The following is a 21693-nucleotide window of genomic DNA, read 5'->3' as shown; positions in this document are numbered from 1 at the left end:
ATCAAGAGTTCTCGGCATCAATTTGCACCTGGCAAGACAGAGAAATGGACAATAAATAAATGGTTTTTCAAAGTCTATTTCTGACACCCACAGTAGAGCCAACAAGCCTGATAACCCTGTCATGTCTCATCGCTCTTCAGTCGCCCCCATGGCCTGGCCCCGCCGGACCAACACTGTAGATGCATGTGTACATGCAGCAAGCAGACCATCTTGTCTGCTACAGCCACTCCGACAACAATCGGCAATCGTCGTCTCGGAAGTTGGAGGGGACATCAGTGCTATCAAGACCAACTACTCGTTAATGCCATCCTGATCATTTTCACAAACGCTTGCACCTGAGCTACAGTCCACTGCCATGCCATGTCTTGTGAAATTAATCACGACTAGCATGGTGCTAAAAGAAGGCTCAAGCGTCAACCAAACCATACTTGTGAATATCGCTCACTACTAACATTCTACCAATCGCAGTGGCCGTTGTTTTCCCCAAGCTTTTCGATTCACTTGGAGGGTCGACATTCTATAGCGTCGATCACTTACTGGGATCCCAGTCATGCATAGCATCTTTGAGACCCAAAACGAAGTACGAAGTGGCCAATGCCGGATGCAAGGGAGGATGGCCTACTGCACTGACACCCAGCATACGAACTATTGAAACCCAAGACGGGCTAACAGCCTGATTAAAGAACGGAACCAACGGGGAAAAACACGCACACTGATCGTTAGACGCTTTGACTTTCGGGTGAGGTGGGCTGAATTCCTCACTAGACGATTGCCAACAACGGCTAACCAGTTTAGTTGCAACAGGGCTCTCGATAGCTCCACCGCTACCACAAAAAACGGTTGTCTTCAACTACGGTCGGCCAATGGTCTTGGCTCCTTAGAATATCAGGATAGTCGTGAATGTATGAGTGTCGCACGAGTACACTAGCAGTGAAAGCCCTATGGAAAGGTCGTATGCGCGAGTCATTATTAGAATAGCCGTGATTCACCCACCCTCGATGAACCCATTACTACTTAAACTTCGGCATGCTCTCACTGGAATCGAGGTCTGATCAAACACAACGATACTGTATACTCTTAATAACATGGACTCACAACTGTTCTCCCAAGTCCCCAGCCAGGAGGCAAGCTCAACACTTGGCTCTCGCACCTCACATATGAACATTCTCTTCCTCTGCACTGCACACAACTCGCTGTCGCAACAACTCTACCTTCGTCTTTGCAAGACGCATACCGTCACCATTGAATATGCGCTGTCCGATAAGGTCATGATCGAGGCCGCAAACCTTGTGCGACCTGACCTTATCATCTGCCCGTTCCTGACCTCGCCTGTCCCAAGCGAGGTCTTCGATAACTACCTAACTCTCATCGTTCATCCAGGACCACCAGGCGATGCTGGCCCCAGTGCCATTGACTGGGTATTGATGGGTGACGATGGCACTGTGCCAGACTCTGCAGAACTTCTCAAGTCCCAGTCCTGGAATGAGACCGGTCGCTCCCACTGGGGCGTTACAGTTCTGCAAGCCGTCGCTGAGATGGACGCCGGTCCTGTCTGGGCTTTCGAGCAATTCGAGATCGACATCAACGACCCCGAAACGACAAAGGCGACACTATATCGGGGTCCCGTCACACAAGCCGCAATTACTGCCACATTCTCTGCTATCGACCGCATCATCTTGGCAACCAATGAGCACCCCGATCCAAGCATCACAACCGATTTGAGGCAACAGCCTCTGTCGAAGACACCTGGTGCTCACGGAATCTCAGTACATCTCCGATCAAACCCTGCATACAAAACGCGGTCCGCCACACAGCAGAAGCCCTTCCTCGGGGGAGCGACACATTGCCGACCACTCCTCAGAGCAGCAGACCGAAATTTCGACATCAGAACAGAATCAGCAGAAGCCATTTCCCGAAAGATCAGAGCATCTGACTCACAACCTGGCTGTCTTACCAAATTGTTCGGAAACACCAATCTTTATGTGTATGGAGGTATTGTTGAAGCTGGAAGGAGTGTGGATTGCAAGCGCCAGCCTGGAGAGGTCATTGGGTCCAGGAGCGGCGCAGTCTGTGTGGCTACATGCGACGGCATGGGCATTTGGATTACCCATATCAGGAGAGTGAAGCGCAAGGTTGACTCGATGCTTTGGCCCAAGGTACCTGCTGTCACAGGTCTGCTCGAACTCGGCTTTGTTAGTCAAAGCACCATGGATGACTCAACGGCGCTGCGAACACTCGCCGACTGGTCCAAAGCCTCCCACTCTACCTTCCAAGACGTCTGGGTTGATTTTGAACCCCCGACAGGCGAGCAACGCGTCGCGTTTGTCTACTTCGAGTTTTACAATGGGGCAATGAGCACCTCTCAATGCTCACGACTCATCGAGGCTCTTCAGTATGTGGCCTCCATCGAGTCTCTCGAAGCTGTTGTCCTCATGGGTGGCAACTCCTACTTCAGCAACGGTATTGCACTCAATGTCATCGAGGCTAGTTGCGATCCTTCAACAGAGTCATGGCGGAACATCAACCGCATAGATGATGTTGTGCACATTCTCCTTGAAGTGTTACCGCAGAAGAATGTCACAACCATCGCCGCAATGAGGGGCAACTGTGCAGCGGGCGGCGTGGCTTTGGCAACAGCTTGCGACGTGGTGATAGCAAGCTCTGAGTCTGTTCTTAATCCTGCATACCGAGCACTTGGCCTTTATGGCTCGGAATACCATTCCCTGTCTTACAACGGACGCTGCGGACCAGAAATCGCGAGGGGTATTCTCCGAGGGATGCTACCGATCTCAGCTCACCACGCCAAAGAGATCGGTCTTATCGACCATGTTCTACCTGGCTCGGGGCCTAGCTTGGATACCAGGGTCAGGGATTTCGTGGAATCACTGAGCTGCGTTCCCTATAAGCCCGGCAACTGGAAATCTCGCGTCGACGTTACTCCCTCAGGGCTGGCGACAGCAAGGGCCCATGAGCTTGGTGAGATGGCGAAAGACTTCTGGAGTGCAAGATCAGAGAGATACACCTCACGCCGACGAGATTTTGTTCGCAAGATTAAATCGACAAAAACACCCCTCCGTTTCGCCACCCACAGAAGACGCGAGGGAGAAGTCGACGAGGAGGAGGCGGATGCCTTTGACGATGTGGCCAACTATGCAGCAATGGCTTTGGATAAGATTGTAGAACAAAGTTCTCAAGGAGAGAAAGCTTCTTTTGCGAAGCGCAACGAAGAGGCCAAGTCGCATAACGAAGGATTGGTCATCATATCAGAGTTGCTTCGTGAGACAAGAAGCGCAAAGGACGGAAAGGCTATGTTGTTTCCTTGTTACTATGGAGTTGATACCCATGTTTGTACTTAATTCTTAATATAGTGTATTGACTTTCTCTTAATCATTTCAAGAAGAGCCTCACCCGATTTTCAACAACATGCCTTTGTAGTGTGTGATCTTATGCATACAGTCAGCAAACAAATATTTGAATACCATTCGGAGATCTCGACAATTACATATGAATCATAGCCCCGTCGACGGACTTGAGGACTTCGATTGCAGAAGAATAAAATACCTCCAACGTCTCAGTGGGAATAGCGTCGAGGTTTTGACAGCACAGAATATTCAGGATAGCAAGTTTGGCGTAGAGAGGTCTTCTCACCTTTGTATTTTTCGCAATGGTTTGTTTGAATTCTTTAATGGTTTCCTTCAAGATCTCAATTCTCTCAAGAGTCTCTGTATAACTTTCGCGATCACCCTCCGTCCCATCCCTCAATGCTTGCAGGGACTGCTTTGCTTCGTCCTGTCTCCTCCTAGCGTTTTCCGGCTCCTGGGCACTATAGGCGTCGTGTTGCTTATCAATGAGCTCGTTCGAGCACAATTCCACGAAGTTTTCGGTATTCTCTATACGTTAGTCCAAGGCTTGGATGTTGTGTTTAGGCGAGTTTCGATAAGAGTTTTCCTGCGATTGGCAATAGAGGTCAGTATCTCGATCATAGAGACCAAGATTAAAACTTACAAGTCGACTCATCTCCTCATCAACGCTGGCATCCTGCGGGTCGAATGATCCCTCTGGCGGAGTACTACAGCCACTGTCAAGACCAGCACTCAGTCGAGTGTGCTTTTGTGGAATAGGTTGTTGATGCTCAGGAACTTGTACATGGTTGACGAGAGAGTGGCCACTATCAGTTTCCGGCTCTGTAAGGGTAAAATATCGTAGAGCATTGATTCCATCGCCATACTCTGGCATCAATGAGTCTTTAGGGATGTTCATGTTATTATTATCTGACTCGTCGTCTTCTCCCCGATTGTGAACCGAATCATCGACTATTTCCGTGCTTTGTGATGTTTGAACAACCTCGGCATGCTTGGCACGCTTGCGTTCGTTTGTGATTTTAAAATCCAATCTCGGGCCAACTTGCAGTCTGTTGTCAAGTGTGTTGGTGTTTCTTCTGTCCAATCCGGGTGGAGTTGAGCCGTCTGAAGCCAATAAAACTCAATCCTCTTCTGTCCTTGAAATGTAGATAACTTATTCTATTTTCAATACACGGGTATGTATGACTATGACTCAGATATGTCTCTCGAGGTATTGTCCAGTTGAAAAAGAGACCATAACTCGTACTAGAGCATTGCTGAAGTGTGAACCTCTCTATTAAGGTTTTCTTCCCCAAATGAAATAGACGGGAAGGTAAATATGGATAGCTGGATCCCGAAGCTCCTTCTTAGCTTTTGCTATGAGAACTTGCACTTCATCTTGACCCCAGCCAAGGAATTTCCCAAGGAGCATAGGTGTATAGGAATCGATAGCCGCACAGGACTGAATAACCTGACACTTTCCAACCTCTTTGAGAATCGGGTCCTTGGGCCAGCCACCAATAGGAATCTGAACAAATATTAGCAACCTCCTCATCATGAGCCATCCAGTAGGATATTGGCTTACTTTGCGAATCTCCTGATGCACATCCACGAAGCCCGCCTTAACCATCTTGTCCTTCCATCCTGTTACACAGTCAATTGGCTTTCCGAACTTGATGCTGCTCTCTCGCAAGGCCACGGCCCAGACTTCGGCATTTACGGCTTTCTTGATTGACTCATCATCCGACATAAAGTATGCCCTCTGACCTTGCATTTCCAGGTATCCACCACTGCTGAGGTTTTGGAATGCGCGCTCGAAAAACTGATCCTCATTGGCGATGCAACCTTCCAACTCGCGTGCGTGGATGTAGTCGAAAGGCCTCTTGTATACCCATGGATCCTCAAAATCATCAACTTCGAAGACACAATTGGTAGGAGTCCTAGAGAGGGATTATCAGCCTCTGCTTGAAGAGCGGTGCTGAATTCAACATACCAATCAGGTTGGATAGGACTGAGGTCAGTTCCAATAACTTCCGAAGAAGGGTGGTCGCTGTTTATGGAATGAGTAATTTGGCGCCACTTTGACGAAGCAGGAGTCATTGCTCACTCAGCAAAATCGATGGCCCAGATACCAGTGCCTGTACCCAGATCAAGGACGCGTTGGGGGTTGTCACTAATAGGTGCGGTATGAAGCTTCCCCTGCATGACGAGACTGTAGATGTGATGAACCAAATCCATTCGGTTTTGTTCTTCATCGTCGTTGGGCTGGCGTTTGTTAGACTCGAAATACATGGCGATTAGGTAAACGAGAGGATAAACAAACCACTAGATAAGTACCCTCATGAAATGCATGATATCGGCGACCGTTCTGCTACAATGTTAGACGCATGTTCTTCTTAGCTTTGAAATACGAACCTCATATCTAGAAAGAGAGTATTAGATCATTGACTAATTGATAGAAAGAGTCCTGTTGGTCTCACCTGTAGCTGAAAATGCTAGACTTGAGAGATGTGAGGTAACTCGACGACCCATCCCTGAAATGACTTGTCAGTAATATACGTCGTCTGATCTCTGGTATGAAGACCTACTCGCTCTCTAGAGTAGAATCACTATCTGCAGCATCATTCTAGACAAAAGTCAGCACATAGACGTCTTTCTGCATCAAGTATTTTACTTCTGCTTCCAGTACGTCAGGGACGTCTTCGGGACGCTCATTCAAACCTTGTGCGACTTCGGAGGCCATGATGAAGAAATATGTGCCTGTAGAAGGGGGAAAAAAGCACCTCAGAGAGAACAGATGGAATATCCCCTCTTTATGGAACATTGGCAGTCAGACTCTTCAATGTCACATCATGTTGGTTGTCAAGAAGAATGAGATCAGGCATTGGTCGGAAACCCCACTCAAATGATGCAACGGCAGGGAAGCATGCAATTGGGACAGTCTCCGATACTACCGTCACCTTCTGATCCTTGTTAATCGACTGGTTTCCGCGTAAGCCGCTGCCAGTGATCCTTCGGCTATAGAGTTTCGGTTAAAGAGGAAGAACGATAGAGTTCATACAGGAGCATCAGTGGAGATAGAGGGGTTTGGTAACTAAACGAAACTCAATGTGACTTCCTGTCTATGGGAAAGCAAAGAAACATAAATGCAGAAAAGATAGAGTAAAAGAATAACTTGATAGTGGTAGAATAATCTGGCTTGCCCTTAGAGGAGTATCCAACCTCCGCAATCTCGAAACCCGTTGACTGATGGGGTGTTCGCATTGGTATGCAGGCGAGAATACGAATGCGGTCTTTCCGGCGGTACCCCAAATGGAAGGTCTGTTTTGCTTGGCCCTGTTCAATCTGGTATAGCAGGTCGGGAATAAGTACATGCGACAGACACGCAACGATGCAGTGACTTCCTGCAGCAGTAGGCACAATACCCCACAGGCTATATGAGAGGATCGATACAGGTCTACATTGAAATGATTGCGATGCACGTGGAGTGACAAGCATATTGACCCTTAATCTTACAGTGGCCTGCCTGCATTAGTCTGACTGCTGGTCGAAAACCATATCGTGCTCACGAAGAAATATTTAGCGGGTAAGTTGCTCAATATTGCAGCTGTTTACTTAATAGATGTAGTGTTTGAATCAACAGTCTTGTGTGTTTGGACACCCCCTTCTTCTATCGGGTTGGTACTTTCTTCTGTCAGGTTACCACTTTCCTCTGAAAGAATCTGATCAGGTCTCTCTACTTGGGGACTGCAAACTATTAGATATTGAATTGATATAAGGGTCTTTTGACTTACTCTCGGTGTTTCAACCACAAATGAAGGGCATGCGTAGCAATGAGAAGACCAATCGCGCATCCCAAAGCGAATGGGTAACCTTTCGGAAACCGAGGGCCTTCAACCGTAGGGAAGACAAGCAAAGGAGTCCAAGCCGTTGTAGATTGGGAAATGGCGTTGATCAGGACCAATGTAAAAGATCGTTCAGCTGGAGATGCTCGAAGTTGTGTATTGACCCAGCCATGAAGAACGCTAGACAAAGCGACTGATGCGTAGATTGTTGAATATGCGAACCAAAGTGCTGACTCTGGAACATTCCATATAGTGAGAATAATAAGGCCAAGGGCGTTCCAGACAGTCGACACTGTGATGGCCCACGCAGGACCAAGGACCAGATCTGATGCAAAACAAACGAACAACGTGTAAAAGATACCAAGGGCCGGTGCGATAGTACCCAGCTCATTGACCTTTGCTTTCGAATACCGTTGCAGACTCTTGATCCACAAGAGGAATGATCCAGAGCTGCTGTGGGTACCAGCGTTCCAAAAGAGTATATCAACAGCAATAATTCCCCAAAATTGAGGACTGAGAAGTACCTTTTTCAGATGAACCCATTGCATCTTGCCATGAGATTGGTGTCCTGCACGTTTCAGTCTTTTCTCTCCGACATCGATATCATGTTGATTCAGGACTCGACGGTTTGGTTGATCTGGGGTGCCAGGGATAATGAGAAAGCCCAAAAGGCCGACGGGGATGGTGATGAGTGAGCAGATGATGTACATCCAACGCCATCCTTCCAAGCCATGCACACCATCAAGTCGAGCGGAAGCCCCAGCTTGAATAAGGCCAGCTGTAAGTGTTCCAAGAGATAGGCCAACATAGAAGATACCACCTCGTCGAGCGATTTCGTTTCCTTTATACCAAGAGCCGAAGAGGTAGTGCATGATTGGGAAGAAAGCTGCTTCAAACCATCCTACAAGGAATCGATAAGCTGCTAGCTCGGCGAAGCTCGTGACTCGGTATTGCAAAAGAGTAAAGACGCCCCAGGCGACATCAAGAAATGGTAGGAGCCAGTGGATGGGGATGTATGTGAGAAGGAAGAAGAAGGGGATCTGGCCGGTAACAGCGCCGATGATGTAAAATGTCTGGAGTTGGACAAGTTCATTGCCTTTAAAACCTAGGTCCTCCTTGAGACCAGCGACATAGGCATTGTCTATGCACTGTTAGCGGATGAAGGTGGGTGGAGATAAGTCCGTCCTGCGACATACTCAAGTTGGACTGATCGATATATTTGACCCAATATGCAATTACCGCGTAGGGGACAATGAGGAGATCAAGTTTGGCGATGAACTTGCGCTCCTCTGGGGTATCGGTGTCGGAGTACCATTGTACATGATACCACTTCTTCTTGTTTTCAACGACAGGCATTTTGACAGAAGTGTTTGTGGAAAAGAACTGTACAAGCTTGTAGGATCGGCAGGGTAGACACTTTAAAGATATGCGAACTGTAGCTGTGGCACGAGCCTGGAGAGACCCGTTTGAAACGCCACTATACTAGGTTTGCGTTCTTTATCGCCTCGTGTAGAACTAGTGGTACCTTGGCATATTGCATGATTTAACGTCACGTTGATGCGACGGCCGATTTTGGGAAAAGAATAGATAAGGAAGTGGTATATATTTGTTAAACCTGGATACGATGGTTGAGATATGCTCTAACAAGCGGGGTCGATTGCGTGCTGCTATGTCGCAAGTCAATCCTTGAGATTAGCAACCATTCTGTCTATTCTTTCCCTGTCGCCTCGTGGATCACGCAAGACTCTCGACTACACCAGCTTCCAGCTACTATTAAAGGCGTGATTGGTTTTGTGGGGTTACCAGGCTGATATAATGTCGTAAAGCCGCGACTGTATTAATAAGAATTAAATTACCCATCTGGCCTAGAAAAACATCTACCATTATTGTTAGATCTTGCAGATTCACAGAACAACATCATCTGGTAATAGTTATTATGGCGTCCACTGAACCTGCAGACAGTAGTGCTGTCAATGCAAGCAACAATGAGCCCAAGAAGAAAATCATTATCAATGCATTTGACATGTCGACCATTGGACATCTTTCTCCAGGCCAATGGAAGGCAAGTACTTTAAGAGAAACTTGACGATACGGAACTAACTTTCTGCAGAACCCAGTAGACAAGTCAGCAACCAAGCGAGATCTTCAGTATTGGATCGACCTCGCTAAGCTGCTTGAAAAGGGAGGCATCAACGCCCTCTTTCTTGCAGACACATACGGCGGATATGACACCTATGAGGGAAAGCTCGATAACTGCATTCGTCGCGCTGCCCAATGGCCCATGACTGATCCAACTATCCCGATCAGTGCTATGGCAGCCGTGACCAAGAATTTGGGGTTTGCCATCACTGCTTCAACTTCGTTTGAGCCGCCGTTCCTCCTTGCCAAACGCTTTTCATCGCTTGATCATTTCACACAGGGAAGAATTGGTGAGTCTGATATTCGTACGGGTTATTCCTGGTCTGACAGTGACTTCAAGGCTGGAATATCGTTACAAGCTGGAAGAAAGCAGCTTTCAAAGCAATTGGACTGGACAGTCCCATCGCACACGATGAGAGATATGAGCAGGCTGATGAGTATCTACGCGTTCTCTATAAGTGAGCCTTCCTGATTCCATGGCTGTTAACCGCCCACTGACATGAATACAGACTCTGGGAAGGGTCTTGGGCTGACGACGCTATCTCCCCTGATCCAGAGAATGACAGCTACGCAGATCCGGATAAGATTCGAACTATCCATCACCATGGAAAGTTCTTCGACTTGGATACTCGTCATATTGTCGACCCATCGCCTCAACGAACGCCTTTCCTCTTTCAAGCTGGCACCTCGTCAGCTGGCCAGACTTTTGCTGCATCCCATGCCGAGGGTATCTTTGTCTCGTCCCATTCACCAGCAATTCTGAGGCCCAAGATCCAAGCCATTCGAGAACAGGCTGCTAAGCTAGGCAGAGATCCTCAGTCTCTCAAATTCTTTGCAACATTCACGCCCATTGTCGGCCGTACCGATGAAGAAGCGCAGGAGAAAATGGAGGAGCTGAAGAAGTATGCCTCTACTATTGGCGGTTTGGTGCTCGTCAGCGGCTGGACAGGCATCGACCTGTCGCGAGTCCCGCTTGATCAGGAACTCACTTCTGCAGACTCACTTGAGCAGCATAGAGTCCAGAGCCTTCTCGATGCATTTACTGTGACGAGTCAGGATATTCCAAAGTGGACACCTAGAGTGATCGCAGAGAAAGCAGCTATTGGAGGACTTGGACCAGTTGCGGTTGGAAATCCTCAAAAGGTTGCTGATGAGATGGAGCGTTGGATTAAGGAGGGCGATCTGGATGGGTTCAATATTGGATATGTCACAACTCCTGGCACTTTTGAGGATCTGGTGGAGCTCTTGGTTCCTGAGCTTCGACGAAGAGGGTTGTATCATGAGGCTCCTAGTGAAGGGGAGTATACTTTGCGTGAGAGGGTCTATGGCGCGGGTCAGGCTGGTTTGCGTAGTGATCACGTCGGTTCACAGTACAAGTATGACGTGTTCAAGGAAGAAGAGCAGTAAAAAGGGCTGATGAATTGACCCAGCGCTGCAATAGTCTTTCAGTTACCACAATACAATCTCACCGTAGGCTCAGATGTCAAAGTCACAGTACCGACACTGCCGGCACCGGTGGGCTTTTTCCTATGTTTAAAGCGAGTCCATTGTGTCGTTTGATTTTGGTTGAAAGGTTTATTATTCTAATATATCTATTATAGATGCAACGCAATGCTATTGAAAACACAACTGGAACACGCTATAGATATTTTAATTATTGACCACAGTGGAGTGAGTGATTGATTGTGAGGTGGTTGCTTACAGGCTAGGCGATCCATAATCAAACACATTCCCTATATATATGCGTGTAGCAGCTAATCTAGCACATACGACCAAAGGTAGTGGAAAATACGGGATCCCGTCCGCTCTCCCATAGTCAAGCCACTAACCGGCGGATTAGTAGTTGGGTCGGTGACGACCAGCGAATCCCCGCTGTTGTATGTTTTTTTTGCATTTTATCCGGAATGCCTATTCCCAACTGTGCAAGGAAATCAATCATATGTCATTTTTCCACAATGGTCAAAAGCACTGTTTTTGTTGACGATGTACCTCAAACTAATCAAATTTACAACTCCATTGTCAATGTATATTCTTCTGGCACAACATGTAACTTGATATGGGTGAGAAGAGATCAAAGATACCATATGCTCGAGCCCATCATGTGGTTTGATTTTGGTTCAAAGATTTATTATTGTAATCTATCTATTATAGATGCAACACAATGCTATTGAAAACACAACTGGAACACGCTATATATATTTTAATTATTGCTGTGAAACTTATTGTGCGAGGCCCAGATCCTTGATGATGATATCCGCAGCCTTTTCGCCAATAACAATAGCAGTGTTGTTGGTGTTGGCGCCAACATTCTCTGGTGCGATACTCAAATCTGCCAACTTGAGACCCTTGGTACCCCAGACGTTCAGGCGCTCGTCAACGACACCATTCTGCTCACGAGGAGCCATCCTGCATGTGGCCATGGAGTGCCATGTTGTTCCGACGTTGTTTCGGATCCACTGTTCGATTGCCTTGTCGTCCTCGGCAGAGTACTCGATATCCTTGACATCGCTCAGGGCCTCAGTGAGGTCCGATGAGGCAGCCTTGGATCCTTCAGGCCATGTTGGGTGGCCAGCTGCAACTTCACCGCGGTACATCTTGGTACGGCGCATGATCTCTCGGGCCTTCTTGTAAGCCCATACTTGCTTCTTGAGATCGATATCGTGCTCATCGCTGAGGAATCCCACGTCGAAATCAAGTTGGTCGTCGATCTCGGGTCCCGTAATGTGGATGTGGCCTCGAGAGTAAGGGTAAGCGGTGTAGTTGCCGACGGTGACGTATTGCTGTTCTGGAACAGTGGAGGGATCTCCAAGGAAACTGGCGTCATGTTAGTTTGACTGATCAAGAAAAGGGAACGTAAAGAAACATACCAAGAAACAAGACCCATAAGCATCAGAGGGCGGTTAGGAGCGTTCTTGAAGTCCTTATCCCACTTCTTCTGGAACTCAGGGCCAAGTGCAGCTACATCAGCTTCTGTAGGACGGAGCTTGCTGGAAATATCAATCGAGTTCCAGCCCAGAACGGGGTCCTTGGCGTCAATCAACTCTTGGCGCTTGTGAGGGTTTCGAAGGACTCTGTCGATCGTCTCGTGGGGCTCAAGAGCAGTCTTGAAAGGGTACAGGACAAGCTGATGATCCTGGTACTCGTGACCAACACCAGGCAAGTCAAGCTTGACATCAACGCCCGCCTTCTTAAGAGTAGCAGGGTCACCGAGACCTGATCGCTCAAGCACGGGAGGGGTACCCAGAGCACCACATGAGACAACAACAAGCTTGCGAGCCTTGACGGTCAACTTGGGGTGTTGAGTAGGGCCTATTTGTGCTTGGAAGGCAGGGTTGGGGGTGTATTCAACACCAACAGCCCGCTTCTCGTCGTCAAGAATGACTCGGACGACCTTTGACTCGACCAAAACGTGAAGGTTAGGGTACTTGTCACTGTCGATCTTGCTGTGCAGATAAGCTGTCGCGGTATCCTGTCGGCGACCGTCCTTGGAAACATATCGCAACCATCTCTCAACACCGTTGTTGGCGTCGAGTGTTTGCAGATCCTTAATCTCGGGCCAGCCAACTTCAGCAGTACCGTTAATAAAATCACTCTCTGAACCCTTTGAACGGTATGTGCCGTTTGAGACATGGACTGGGCCGTTGAATCCGTGATACTCAGGGTTACCAGGTCCGTGGTATGTCTCAAGCTGCGGAGAATTAGTCAAGTGTTCCACAAATGATCAGAATGCCAAGAAATACCTTCTTCAAAAAGGGGTAAATCTCATCTGCGCTCCAACCAGGCGTCTTCCAAGAGTCAAAGTCTGATCGTTGAGCACGTGTGTACATCATAAAATTAATTGATGAGCCTCCACCCAGCGTTCCACCGCAGGGAACGATGGACTCGCGTCCACCCAAGTTGTCTGACTTGTTGCCCTTGTAGAACAAAGTGGTTGTGGAGGTCGGCAGCAGATGATCCAAGAAAAAGACGGGGTTCTCAATGTTCTGGACCCCACGGTTGTCTTGGCCTCCCTCAATGAGGAGGATCGACAGGCTTGGATCCGCCTCTGCTAGCCGACCGGCAACGACACATGCCGCTGTTCCGCCTAGTAGTGAAATGTAGTTAGCAATGGTGTCCGGTGAAGAACTGCTAGAAAGCAATAGGAGTCGGCTTTACCTCCAGCGATAATGACATCGACCTCGCTGATGTCGCTAGCAAGCTTAGTATATAAGCCCATGGTGAACTAAGTTTTGGAGATCTTTACGAAAACGGGTTGGGAACAGAGAATAGTAAGGGACTGGACTGGCGGTTATGATTCAGGGCTGGGAAAAAGAGACGTTTAAGCGCGAGGGGGCAAGATATATAACTACATGGGCAAAGTTAATCTGCATTGAACCGCAAGCATGTCGCCTCTAGATCCTTGAACTCATTCATGCGGGACTTTGTTGGTTGAATTCGGACCCCGAAAAACAATACATGATCCTTACTTGACGTAGGACGTTTCATCCGGGGTTGTTGCGATATTGGTCAAACACCGAACAGGTCGGGGTACGTTGCAGCAAACTGGGGAACCGTATGGCACTTTGGATGAGGTGGCTAGCCGGGTAACGCAGGGCCAACATCTTCTCCATAGTGACTAGCTACAAGGAGCTTGGTGGCTACGAAAAGAGACCCTCTAGCCGCAGTCCGCGGTAAATGCTAAACAACAAGTGGATAACGAAGGTCTAGATCCCTCCCCCCACTGGCTGTGCACCTTGCGGTCTGGAGGTTAGTGTGCGTATGCCCTGTGAATCTTTGATGGAACGGTGACGCCCAAACTATTTGCTGCGTTGTAACCCTATGCAGGTGCTCTCGGTCCAAAGGCAATGTGGCAGCTCGGCATTTGGTGCTTTTTCAGCTGCGCCGCATGATATACAAGGCACAAGACACACAATTCGAGCTAATTGTATTCTAAAGGTTCACAGTGGGTTCGAGTCAGCCGCTTCTCCAAGTTTGCCACTGCAATCACTTTAGAATCTTCAAGCATGGCGTGGACTCGCGCAGCTAACTATTTATGGCTTGAGCTAAAATCCTTTAGACTTAGTCCTGCACATCGAATCCTAGAACAGCTCATTTTACCACAATGGATCTACTAATGTGTGTTAGTTAGTGGCCGACATTGATTCCGACCCCGGCCTCAGGAGCTTGCCTACACGTGTGCTGAACTCTGGGCGGGGTCTTGGGTGCCGACTATGTTACACATCAGTTCGGCGAAGAAGGTCAAGTCTGGAAATTACACAAATTATTAATTATGCGCATTACGCTAAGTAACGCGGAGGCTAAGAGCCTTTTTTTGAGAGATTCTCTAAGTTCTAACGTAGTATTTACATGAAATTGTGGGATCATTGCCCGAGACACGTTGATCAGTATAGATATCATTAGTTTATACCGCAAGCATCGCTTCGCATTGCACGGCCTCAGCTTGGTGAGGCGGGTCTAGAATGAATTGTCTCCATCTTCGATACCCCTCTGTCAGCCCTATCTCTTCACGGGTATGCGTACGGCTCCTTGAGGTGCCGCGTCGAGGATTGGGAGCTTGCGTCATCCTCATCGTGCTTGTCCATTACCTGTACGTGGGTCTGTGTCACTTTTGTGATACCTGGGCCCTGGTGAGGCTTGGCCTGGTTGTCGGCTGCGTCGTTACCTGCATCAATTCGGACCTCGAGATTCCTTCCTGCTGTCGAGAACATGGGTCCTCCAGCTCTGGTTGAACCCGTCTTTCTTGAAGCATGAGCCCTGACCTTGGAGCGAAGCTCAGTGTCCTCGTAACCGTCAGGGTACGAGCTGTGGTCGCCAGTCGCGCGGACGACTCTGACGATAAGCGCAGAAATGTTCATCTCAATGTGGAGCTTGAGCATGTAAACAAGAGGGTGGAATTGCACATAGCTATTCAAAGTCAGGCTTGAAAATTCGGGAACGATAGTTACCAGAACTTACATGAAACCGTTGCCGATAGACATGCTACCAATGAGAATAAGATCCAAACTCATCGAGATGAAAATCATGAAGAGGTTGTACCGCATCAGAGGCTGGTACTTGGTGAGGCCATTGGCAATCAACTTGATGCGGATTAGATAAATGAAGTAGCCGTGTAACGCAGCATCGATGATCAAGAAAATGCCCTTCTCAATGCGATCCCAGATGAAGTTGATGTCGTGGAAACGCTGAGAAATCTGCAGTTGAGCAGGGATCCAGATGATAAAGACGCTGATATTGATGAGTCCGAGAACGACCGCTGTGATCCATCTGATTTTGACTGCGTTTCTTCGATCGACCATAAGGAGGGAAATTCGGTTGATGATGATACCGCAGATACACTGAATCTGCACGACCCATAGACAAACTATTATATCAGGTTAGTCGGATCCCGTTCGTGGCTGGTGTTGGGAGCATATCGTACGGAGAGAAAAGAAGATCCAAAAGCTGGTATGCAGGTTAGCAATGTGTTGTATACAAGCCGAATGCGTCGGAAGTAAACATACCTGGGAGGAATATAACCACGGAGGAAGCACCATGACAAAACTCCGATAATCATCGACGCGGTCCACTCAGCCCAGATCATCCACACATAAGCTCTGAAGCGTCCTGTTCGTTTGTACTGATCCCATGTTTGCTGTCCAGCCTTTTGCGCCGAGAAGATTCCAACAGCGATCGTGAAGCCCCAAATGATACTGGCGACAAGTTGGTCGGTGGTGCTGGGTGCCAACGCCACGTAGTGGTCGGGCACTAGGAAGCCGGCCATGGCAAGGCGAGTGTCTTCGTAGGTGTGTGTGCGAGTGCCTGATAATGAACGGACAAATCCTTCCCGCAGATAGTTGGATTGCTAGATACTAGGGAAAATGCCAAAACGCCAGTCAGGACCGACTCTGTACAAGATATAATAAATGAAGGAGTGTACAGGGTTTGGACGGATCAGGTGAAATTGGTCCGGCAATTGTCGTCATTAAGAGGGAAACGAAGGAGGAGAGCCCCTGTAACAAAACCCCCCGAGTCAGATCGGAATCTGCAGATCACAGTCTGGTTTTTTTTCTTTTGCTCTCGGACTTGCTAAGAAAAATTGGTTCCAGAAGACTACTTTAGCGTTTACTGGCAAGACTATTTGAGCTGGCTCAACTGCCAGAGACCGGCAGAGCAAATCACAGTTGGGTCTCGCTGATGAATTCGAGAACGGCGCCTCTGTTGAGCGGCGAACTAGACTTGATCGATGCTAAGGCTTAGCGGACAGCGCTCTTAGATCCCCGGTGGGAGATAGGGGCTGAGCCTCTTTTGGAAAAGTTGGGTTCGCCACCTACCCCGTGAGCGGATTCGAGTCAGTGTAGTTAGTCATTAGCCTGTTTCGACTCTGCTAGCATCTACGTAGTAGGGGATCTTCCAGGGACTAAGTGCCGTGCCATGCCCGGTAAAATGAGACAAGAGAGGCTCTGGAAGGCTTTTCTGAGATTTCGTCTAGAGGGTCCGTAGGTCCGTACTGATGGTTCGGTCGTTGCGCGGTCCGACATCATCTTGTTTTGTGGTCTCGCTGTGGAACTTTGGGCGATCATATGGAGTTTCTCGCTTTTAACAATGACATTTGGTGAACTCGCAGAGTACCATCTGACTCGATCTCTGCTCCGGGGATCTCTCTTTTCACTGCGCTGCCAATCTCTCTTGTTACCCGCCGGAGATTGTGCCCACAATCCTCAGAACCTGGCAGACTTCCCCGTGCATTTTTTTTGAGGTAGTAATAACAGGGGATGGCTTAGCTGCAGTAGTTATTCCATGATTCGTAACTAATTGCGCCGGGAGGACGGAGCATTCGCTTGAGGAAAAAACCTTGCAGGCGTTTCCACTAGCTGTATATGGCTTGTTATTCGCCATCAGCGCGCGCTCCCAGGAGGTCGGGTTTGCGCTTGAGTCAATTTCTGTCTCAAAGCAGTTTAGCTAGTACTGCCGGTCAATTCTGACGGAACTCAATTCCTTCCATTTTATGCCGCCCGCTGCAAACAACCAAGGATGATAAGTTGTTATTTCCTCAGCGACCAAAGCTAATCAAGCACTGACTCGAAACATGTGGCTTTCTTCCACGAGGACAATCATTAGTGGTTCTTTCTCACGTGGCAACGACAGCGTACAGTGGTAGTTTCGCTACCGGCGCCTGGGCTAGACATCGAAGCGCCAAAATGAATGGGTTTAGAAGCGAACGGCTCTTACCTTGGGTTCCTGAGTCCATTCTATGTGCTGAGAAAGGGTCTCGCCACGTTTTGTTGTTATCGTTTACTAGTTCTGGATAGTGCTGGGCGAGTCAAGTCTATCCAGGAGGTTTACGACAGCCGCGCTGGACAAGCATGATACAGGGTAAGACAACGACCCCCAGCAAATTTATGACACTGACTCGCAGCCTGGCTTGCCCCGGCTCTCCGGCAATAGTGACCAGGTTCTTGGCTGGCTCATGCGTTTTGTTTTTTGTGCTTGTATCCGTAGGCCCTGACTCGATTATGTGCCTGATTGTTGTTGTTGAGACTATCACTTCCTAAACTATAGTAGTTTTGCCCTGCCGTATATACGCCAATATGATCAGTCGCATCATATTTTTATTCAGCCCAAAGAGATGACTGGGGTTATGCTTAACTCTTCATTCCTCACTACCGACGATCATTTCTCCAACCCCCACCAGTCTGGCTCGGATCCGCACTGATAAGGAATAGAATATTGGGCCCAATGCTACCCTGAGTTGGCCGCTCCTTTTTGACGACCTATTCTATTCAGGGTCGCAGACCCTGGAGCCAGTTTCTTCCACCTCTGATGCAACATAGGAGCTATCCCGAGCCACCCGCTGCTATGAATCAACGAGTTGGGTACGAATGTTGGCGGACCAAGCTCAATTAAAGTGGTGACTGCGCTATTTAATTTTCCTGTCTGATCCGCTTCATTCATGGTTCATGAAACTCGTCTGCCAGGGAATGCGACTTGAACCAGAATAGACGAATTCTTGGAAATCTCGATACGAGTTCGTTGGTGCGACGCAAAACGACATGCTGAAGATGAGTGGTTCGCTACATAGTATCGATAAATAAAAACTCGATACTCTGTACTCTGTACAGACTAGACTAGGTTGTAACCAAATAACATTAATGGGGCTTTCTTTTGTCATGTAGCATTCGCTAGTAGTATCAATCAATATCAACTACATGCGTGCCGTGTCAATCACATGAAATCTCATTTTGAGAAAAGCACTGATCGTCACTCATGCAGCAGTCTTTTTGGCGTTGGACTAGCATTCTATTTGGGGGATCTCCGTTTAGATTAGATTTGGGACCAGGCACGGACTGTTGAATGAAAATCAATACTGCATATAGTATCTCAGCCTTTTCGGGGAGCAGCCAACAAGCTTCCATCCATTAGCATAATTGAAGATCTCTCTCTCAGTTGATCTGAGCACTGTAAGGCACCCATGCTGGTAATATGGCTATGTGAATCTTGCTCGGGAATACATATTATTACAGAGTCACCGTAAATGGGGCAGCCGCGTATCAACTATTGTTGGTCGCTCGCCAGGCCAACGAACCCTTGCTTAATACCACCTTGTACCGGGCTTTTTGCAACTCCTGCCGGAGACTAACCATCAAAGGCCAACGAGACACATTTAGTGGATCATCTTTACTAGCCGGTCGAATAAACTGTTTCGAAGGTTCCAGGATTTTGGTATTGACGATCCACAGCGAACGTGAGAGAAATGGCAGAGGCAAACGCTATACGCAGCAGCTAGAACAGGAAGAAATCGCCAACATGCATGCAAGCGATGAGACAAGCAATTGTTTCGATTCTGACAAGCGGTTTCGTGACGGGGACGGTGTTCTGACCAAGCGAACAGATTTACACAGCATCTTTGTTGTGAATTCGAGACAATGTTGAGATAATAGTAAGACACATCAGCATTAAGTCTAGAATAGACTAATTAAAAAAATATGGTTGCTTGGCAGTTTACATCAAATAATATGTATCAGATATAGCATAAGAGATCTGTGGAGAAAACTGAACTATCAACTAAGGCTCGGGACTTAGGTGCTTTATTAAGGCAGAAATATCGGTCAAGTTTGCAGGCATGGCTGCAGGCTTCAATGGAGTAACTATAGGTAGAACAGGGTAAGGTCACGAAACACATGTCTGAATTGCTCCTAATGAGTGTCGCTCTCTGAGAAGGATTGAAATCCCAGTGGCAGCCGAAACTTGTGTTGGATGGGGAAATGGGACATCATGCATTCTTGGTTTTGTTATTGTTTCCCCTCGGAGTGCTAGAAGACTTATCTACTCGAAGTATAACAGATGAAATTAGTCTGCCGGTTTATACTATTTGGACTACTTGTTTTTGGTTCAAGACTTGGGAGGCCAACGTTTCTGCTACCTTCTAGTAATCAGCCATTGAAAGAGTCTCAACTTCTTAACAATGTACCGGATAGGCGGGAAGATAATCGAGCCTCCGTCTACGTTGATCTAGTTGTTGCCCAATTTACTTGTTGTCTCATCATTTCCAAATCTGGGCATATTCCTAGTCGTTTTCCAACTTGACCCTCGTCCGTTACCTCAACAAGTTGACAAATAATTAACATATGATAAGAGTACTTCATCTGGTTAATGTAGAAGGATAGAGAAGATAAGGCTTGCATTATGTAAAAGTTCTTCGTTGCTTTACTCCTTTACCCTTAGCTGATTCGTTCTCTTGGTGCTGTGGGAGATAAAGTTACTAGACAGTCTTGTTACATTTGAGCCCATCCAACCATAATAATGTGAGAGTAGTCCAAGGCTGATGCCCACGAATGGTTTTGCGTGCCCATGGGGAAATGTCATATCATCACCAAGCCTCTCGAGACAATGGCATGTTTCGTGAGTGCATGCCCTGACGTTCAGCCTCATGTCGAACCATCAGGGGCCGAAGATGAAGGAGGCCCCGACTCCTTTGATTCCTTTGATTCCTTTGACTCTTTGGTGTCTTTCGGAGGATTGATACCATTTGGGAAGTACACCATTTGAACGCCCGTTATAAGCACGGCGTAGATTGTGCCACTGACAAGGATAGAGCGAAAGGAGTCCGGCTTTGGTGCCATGGGTACGGAAGTCGACGTGACGGCGTGGTGTAGATTGTTTTACTACGAGCTCGTTGAGCGGATGAGAATAAGGGGCAAATAGTGGCATAATGTAGATTCTGATGTGAATGCTACATCGGATTGACTTGATGACCGTGACGAGATCATCAAATCAGCAATACCAGGAATTAGTTTGGCCCGCAAATAGTGGTAAGGAGCAGTTCGACATTCATATTCATGGAATCTAGACTGGATCACCACTGAACATGAGGGTTCGAAAAAGAGTCGAGCTGTTTAGTTTTACAATTCGGACCTTTTTAGTTTCCTCTTTGACCTTGCCGATAACCTCTGGCCCAATCTTGAATTAATGCTATACACAGCTCTTTGAGCGCCTGCTAAGCATCGTTCTATCGAGATATCTAGTGCGCTCCTCAATGGCCAGGCATACCATGAGAGCTGCCCGATGAAACTAAGGCTTCATGTCCTTCCTTCCCCGATACAACCTAGGCGCACGACTGATACTATAACCCGAGACACGATATGTGAGCTGGTTTAGAGAATGAGTGTATCTAGCACGGATTACCGCACAAACTCACTCAATTGAAGCAGGCACAAGTGAAATCACATGTATATTTGTATTAACCTCTCCCTGCATCGCGTCATGAACAGCTGACGTCATCGTTGTCAGATGGTTCCTTTTGTTTATTACACGAATATAATCTCCAACACTTTAAAGCTTTCCTTTTGGGAGGTAATTTTGCAGAAGTCTCTATGGCGGTTGGAGGTAAATTGCATACAGTGTTTCTGGCTGTGAGATGTTGGTGTTCACCCGGGGAAACAACGCATACATTGTCGCCAATTAGCATTCTGAAGTGAGAATATAGCCTTTAAAATAGATGCTAGCAAGTCTGGAGGTGAATCTACGTGTCACAACTATGTTCATCGGCTGGTGATAGGAAAATAAATGTGTTCATATGAGAGTTTGTTGAAGTCTGTTTCGAGAGCAGATAGCTGTAAACCCTCTACGCAAAGGATTATTGACAGAAAGGAACGCGGTTCCGGCATAGAATTCGCGGGATTAAGGCTGCTATGCCATTAAAAACTGTTAAGTGGACTTGAAAATATTCTGAGACATGATCGAGATTGGGGGGTTAGGTCTTATCTCTAAACTGAGTGCTGGGAGGAAGTGTCGTTAACGGGAAACAGAACATCCCTAGCCTCTGAGATGATTATCATTTTGATAGACACTTGACGTGATCGCGTTAAAATATACATTCAACGGAGCTTTCC

The 21693-nt window shown here is 47.6% G+C and overlaps 7 protein-coding genes and 1 non-coding gene across 8 annotated transcripts; 3 read left to right on the top strand and 5 right to left on the bottom strand.

The window, feature by feature from the left end:
* Window positions 1-1085: 1085 nt before the first annotated feature.
* FGSG_03633 (uncharacterized protein) lies at window positions 1086-3356 on the top strand (the record flags this gene model as incomplete). The annotated part of the gene is made up of 1 exon (XM_011323765.1): window positions 1086-3356. The coding sequence occupies one exon, from the start codon at window positions 1086-1088 to the stop codon at window positions 3354-3356; it is 2271 nt and encodes a 756-aa protein (XP_011322067.1).
* A 541-nt stretch (window positions 3357-3897) lies between these two features.
* FGSG_03634 (uncharacterized protein) lies at window positions 3898-4260 on the bottom strand (the record flags this gene model as incomplete). The annotated part of the gene is made up of 2 exons (XM_011323764.1): window positions 3898-3948; window positions 4006-4260. The coding sequence occupies 2 exons, from the start codon at window positions 4258-4260 to the stop codon at window positions 3898-3900; spliced, it is 306 nt and encodes a 101-aa protein (XP_011322066.1).
* Window positions 4261-4638: 378 nt separating this feature from the next.
* Window positions 4639-6084, bottom strand: FGSG_03635 (uncharacterized protein; the record flags this gene model as incomplete). The annotated part of the gene is made up of 8 exons (XM_011323763.1): window positions 4639-4869; window positions 4927-5281; window positions 5335-5391; window positions 5449-5606; window positions 5757-5763; window positions 5822-5875; window positions 5930-5967; window positions 6016-6084. 8 exons carry the CDS (start codon window positions 6082-6084, stop codon window positions 4639-4641), a joined length of 969 nt encoding a protein of 322 aa, XP_011322065.1.
* An 836-nt stretch (window positions 6085-6920) lies between these two features.
* FGSG_03636 (uncharacterized protein) lies at window positions 6921-8542 on the bottom strand (the record flags this gene model as incomplete). Its single annotated transcript, XM_011323762.1, has 3 exons — window positions 6921-6948; window positions 7136-8327; window positions 8383-8542. 3 exons carry the CDS (start codon window positions 8540-8542, stop codon window positions 6921-6923), a joined length of 1380 nt encoding a protein of 459 aa, XP_011322064.1.
* Window positions 8543-9122: 580 nt separating this feature from the next.
* On the top strand, window positions 9123-10732 carry FGSG_03637 (uncharacterized protein; the record flags this gene model as incomplete). The annotated part of the gene is made up of 4 exons (XM_011323761.1): window positions 9123-9252; window positions 9307-9615; window positions 9666-9783; window positions 9835-10732. The coding sequence occupies 4 exons, from the start codon at window positions 9123-9125 to the stop codon at window positions 10730-10732; spliced, it is 1455 nt and encodes a 484-aa protein (XP_011322063.1).
* A 361-nt stretch (window positions 10733-11093) lies between these two features.
* Window positions 11094-11209, top strand: FGSG_20020. The gene has a single exon (XR_893015.1). It is a non-coding gene; the product is annotated as a 5S ribosomal RNA (ribosomal RNA).
* A 297-nt stretch (window positions 11210-11506) lies between these two features.
* Window positions 11507-13541, bottom strand: FGSG_03638 (uncharacterized protein; the record flags this gene model as incomplete). Its single annotated transcript, XM_011323760.1, has 4 exons — window positions 11507-12139; window positions 12193-13013; window positions 13066-13409; window positions 13481-13541. 4 exons carry the CDS (start codon window positions 13539-13541, stop codon window positions 11545-11547), a joined length of 1821 nt encoding a protein of 606 aa, XP_011322062.1. The 3' UTR covers window positions 11507-11544.
* A 1027-nt stretch (window positions 13542-14568) lies between these two features.
* On the bottom strand, window positions 14569-20839 carry FGSG_03639 (uncharacterized protein). Its single transcript, XM_011323759.1, has 4 exons — window positions 15826-20839; window positions 15744-15766; window positions 15281-15686; window positions 14569-15229 (listed from the first exon to the last, which is right to left on the bottom strand). Exons 1-4 carry the CDS (start codon window positions 16083-16085, stop codon window positions 14830-14832), a joined length of 1089 nt encoding a protein of 362 aa, XP_011322061.1. The 5' UTR covers window positions 16086-20839; the 3' UTR covers window positions 14569-14829.
* Window positions 20840-21693: the final 854 nt, after the last annotated feature.

Source organism: Fusarium graminearum, chromosome 2, assembly GCF_000240135.3.
Source record: "Fusarium graminearum PH-1 chromosome 2, whole genome shotgun sequence".
NCBI lineage: Eukaryota > Fungi > Ascomycota > Sordariomycetes > Hypocreales > Nectriaceae > Fusarium > Fusarium graminearum.
The sequence above is the reverse complement of the archived record's forward strand: the minus strand, read 5'-3'. Positions and strand labels throughout refer to the sequence as shown.

Excerpts from the sequence above, each read along its gene's own strand:
- FGSG_03639 (XM_011323759.1), bottom strand. The coding sequence starts at position 16,085 with ATGGCCGGCTTCCTAGTGCCCGACCACTACGTGGCGTTGGCACCCAGC. Across the intron at positions 15,687-15,743 it reads TTGGATCTTCTTTTCTCTCC|TTTGTCTATGGGTCGTGCAG; the intron begins GTACGATATGCT and ends CTGATATAATAG. Across the intron at positions 15,230-15,280 it reads TCTATCGGCAACGGTTTCAT|CTATGTGCAATTCCACCCTC; the intron begins GTAAGTTCTGGT and ends GACTTTGAATAG.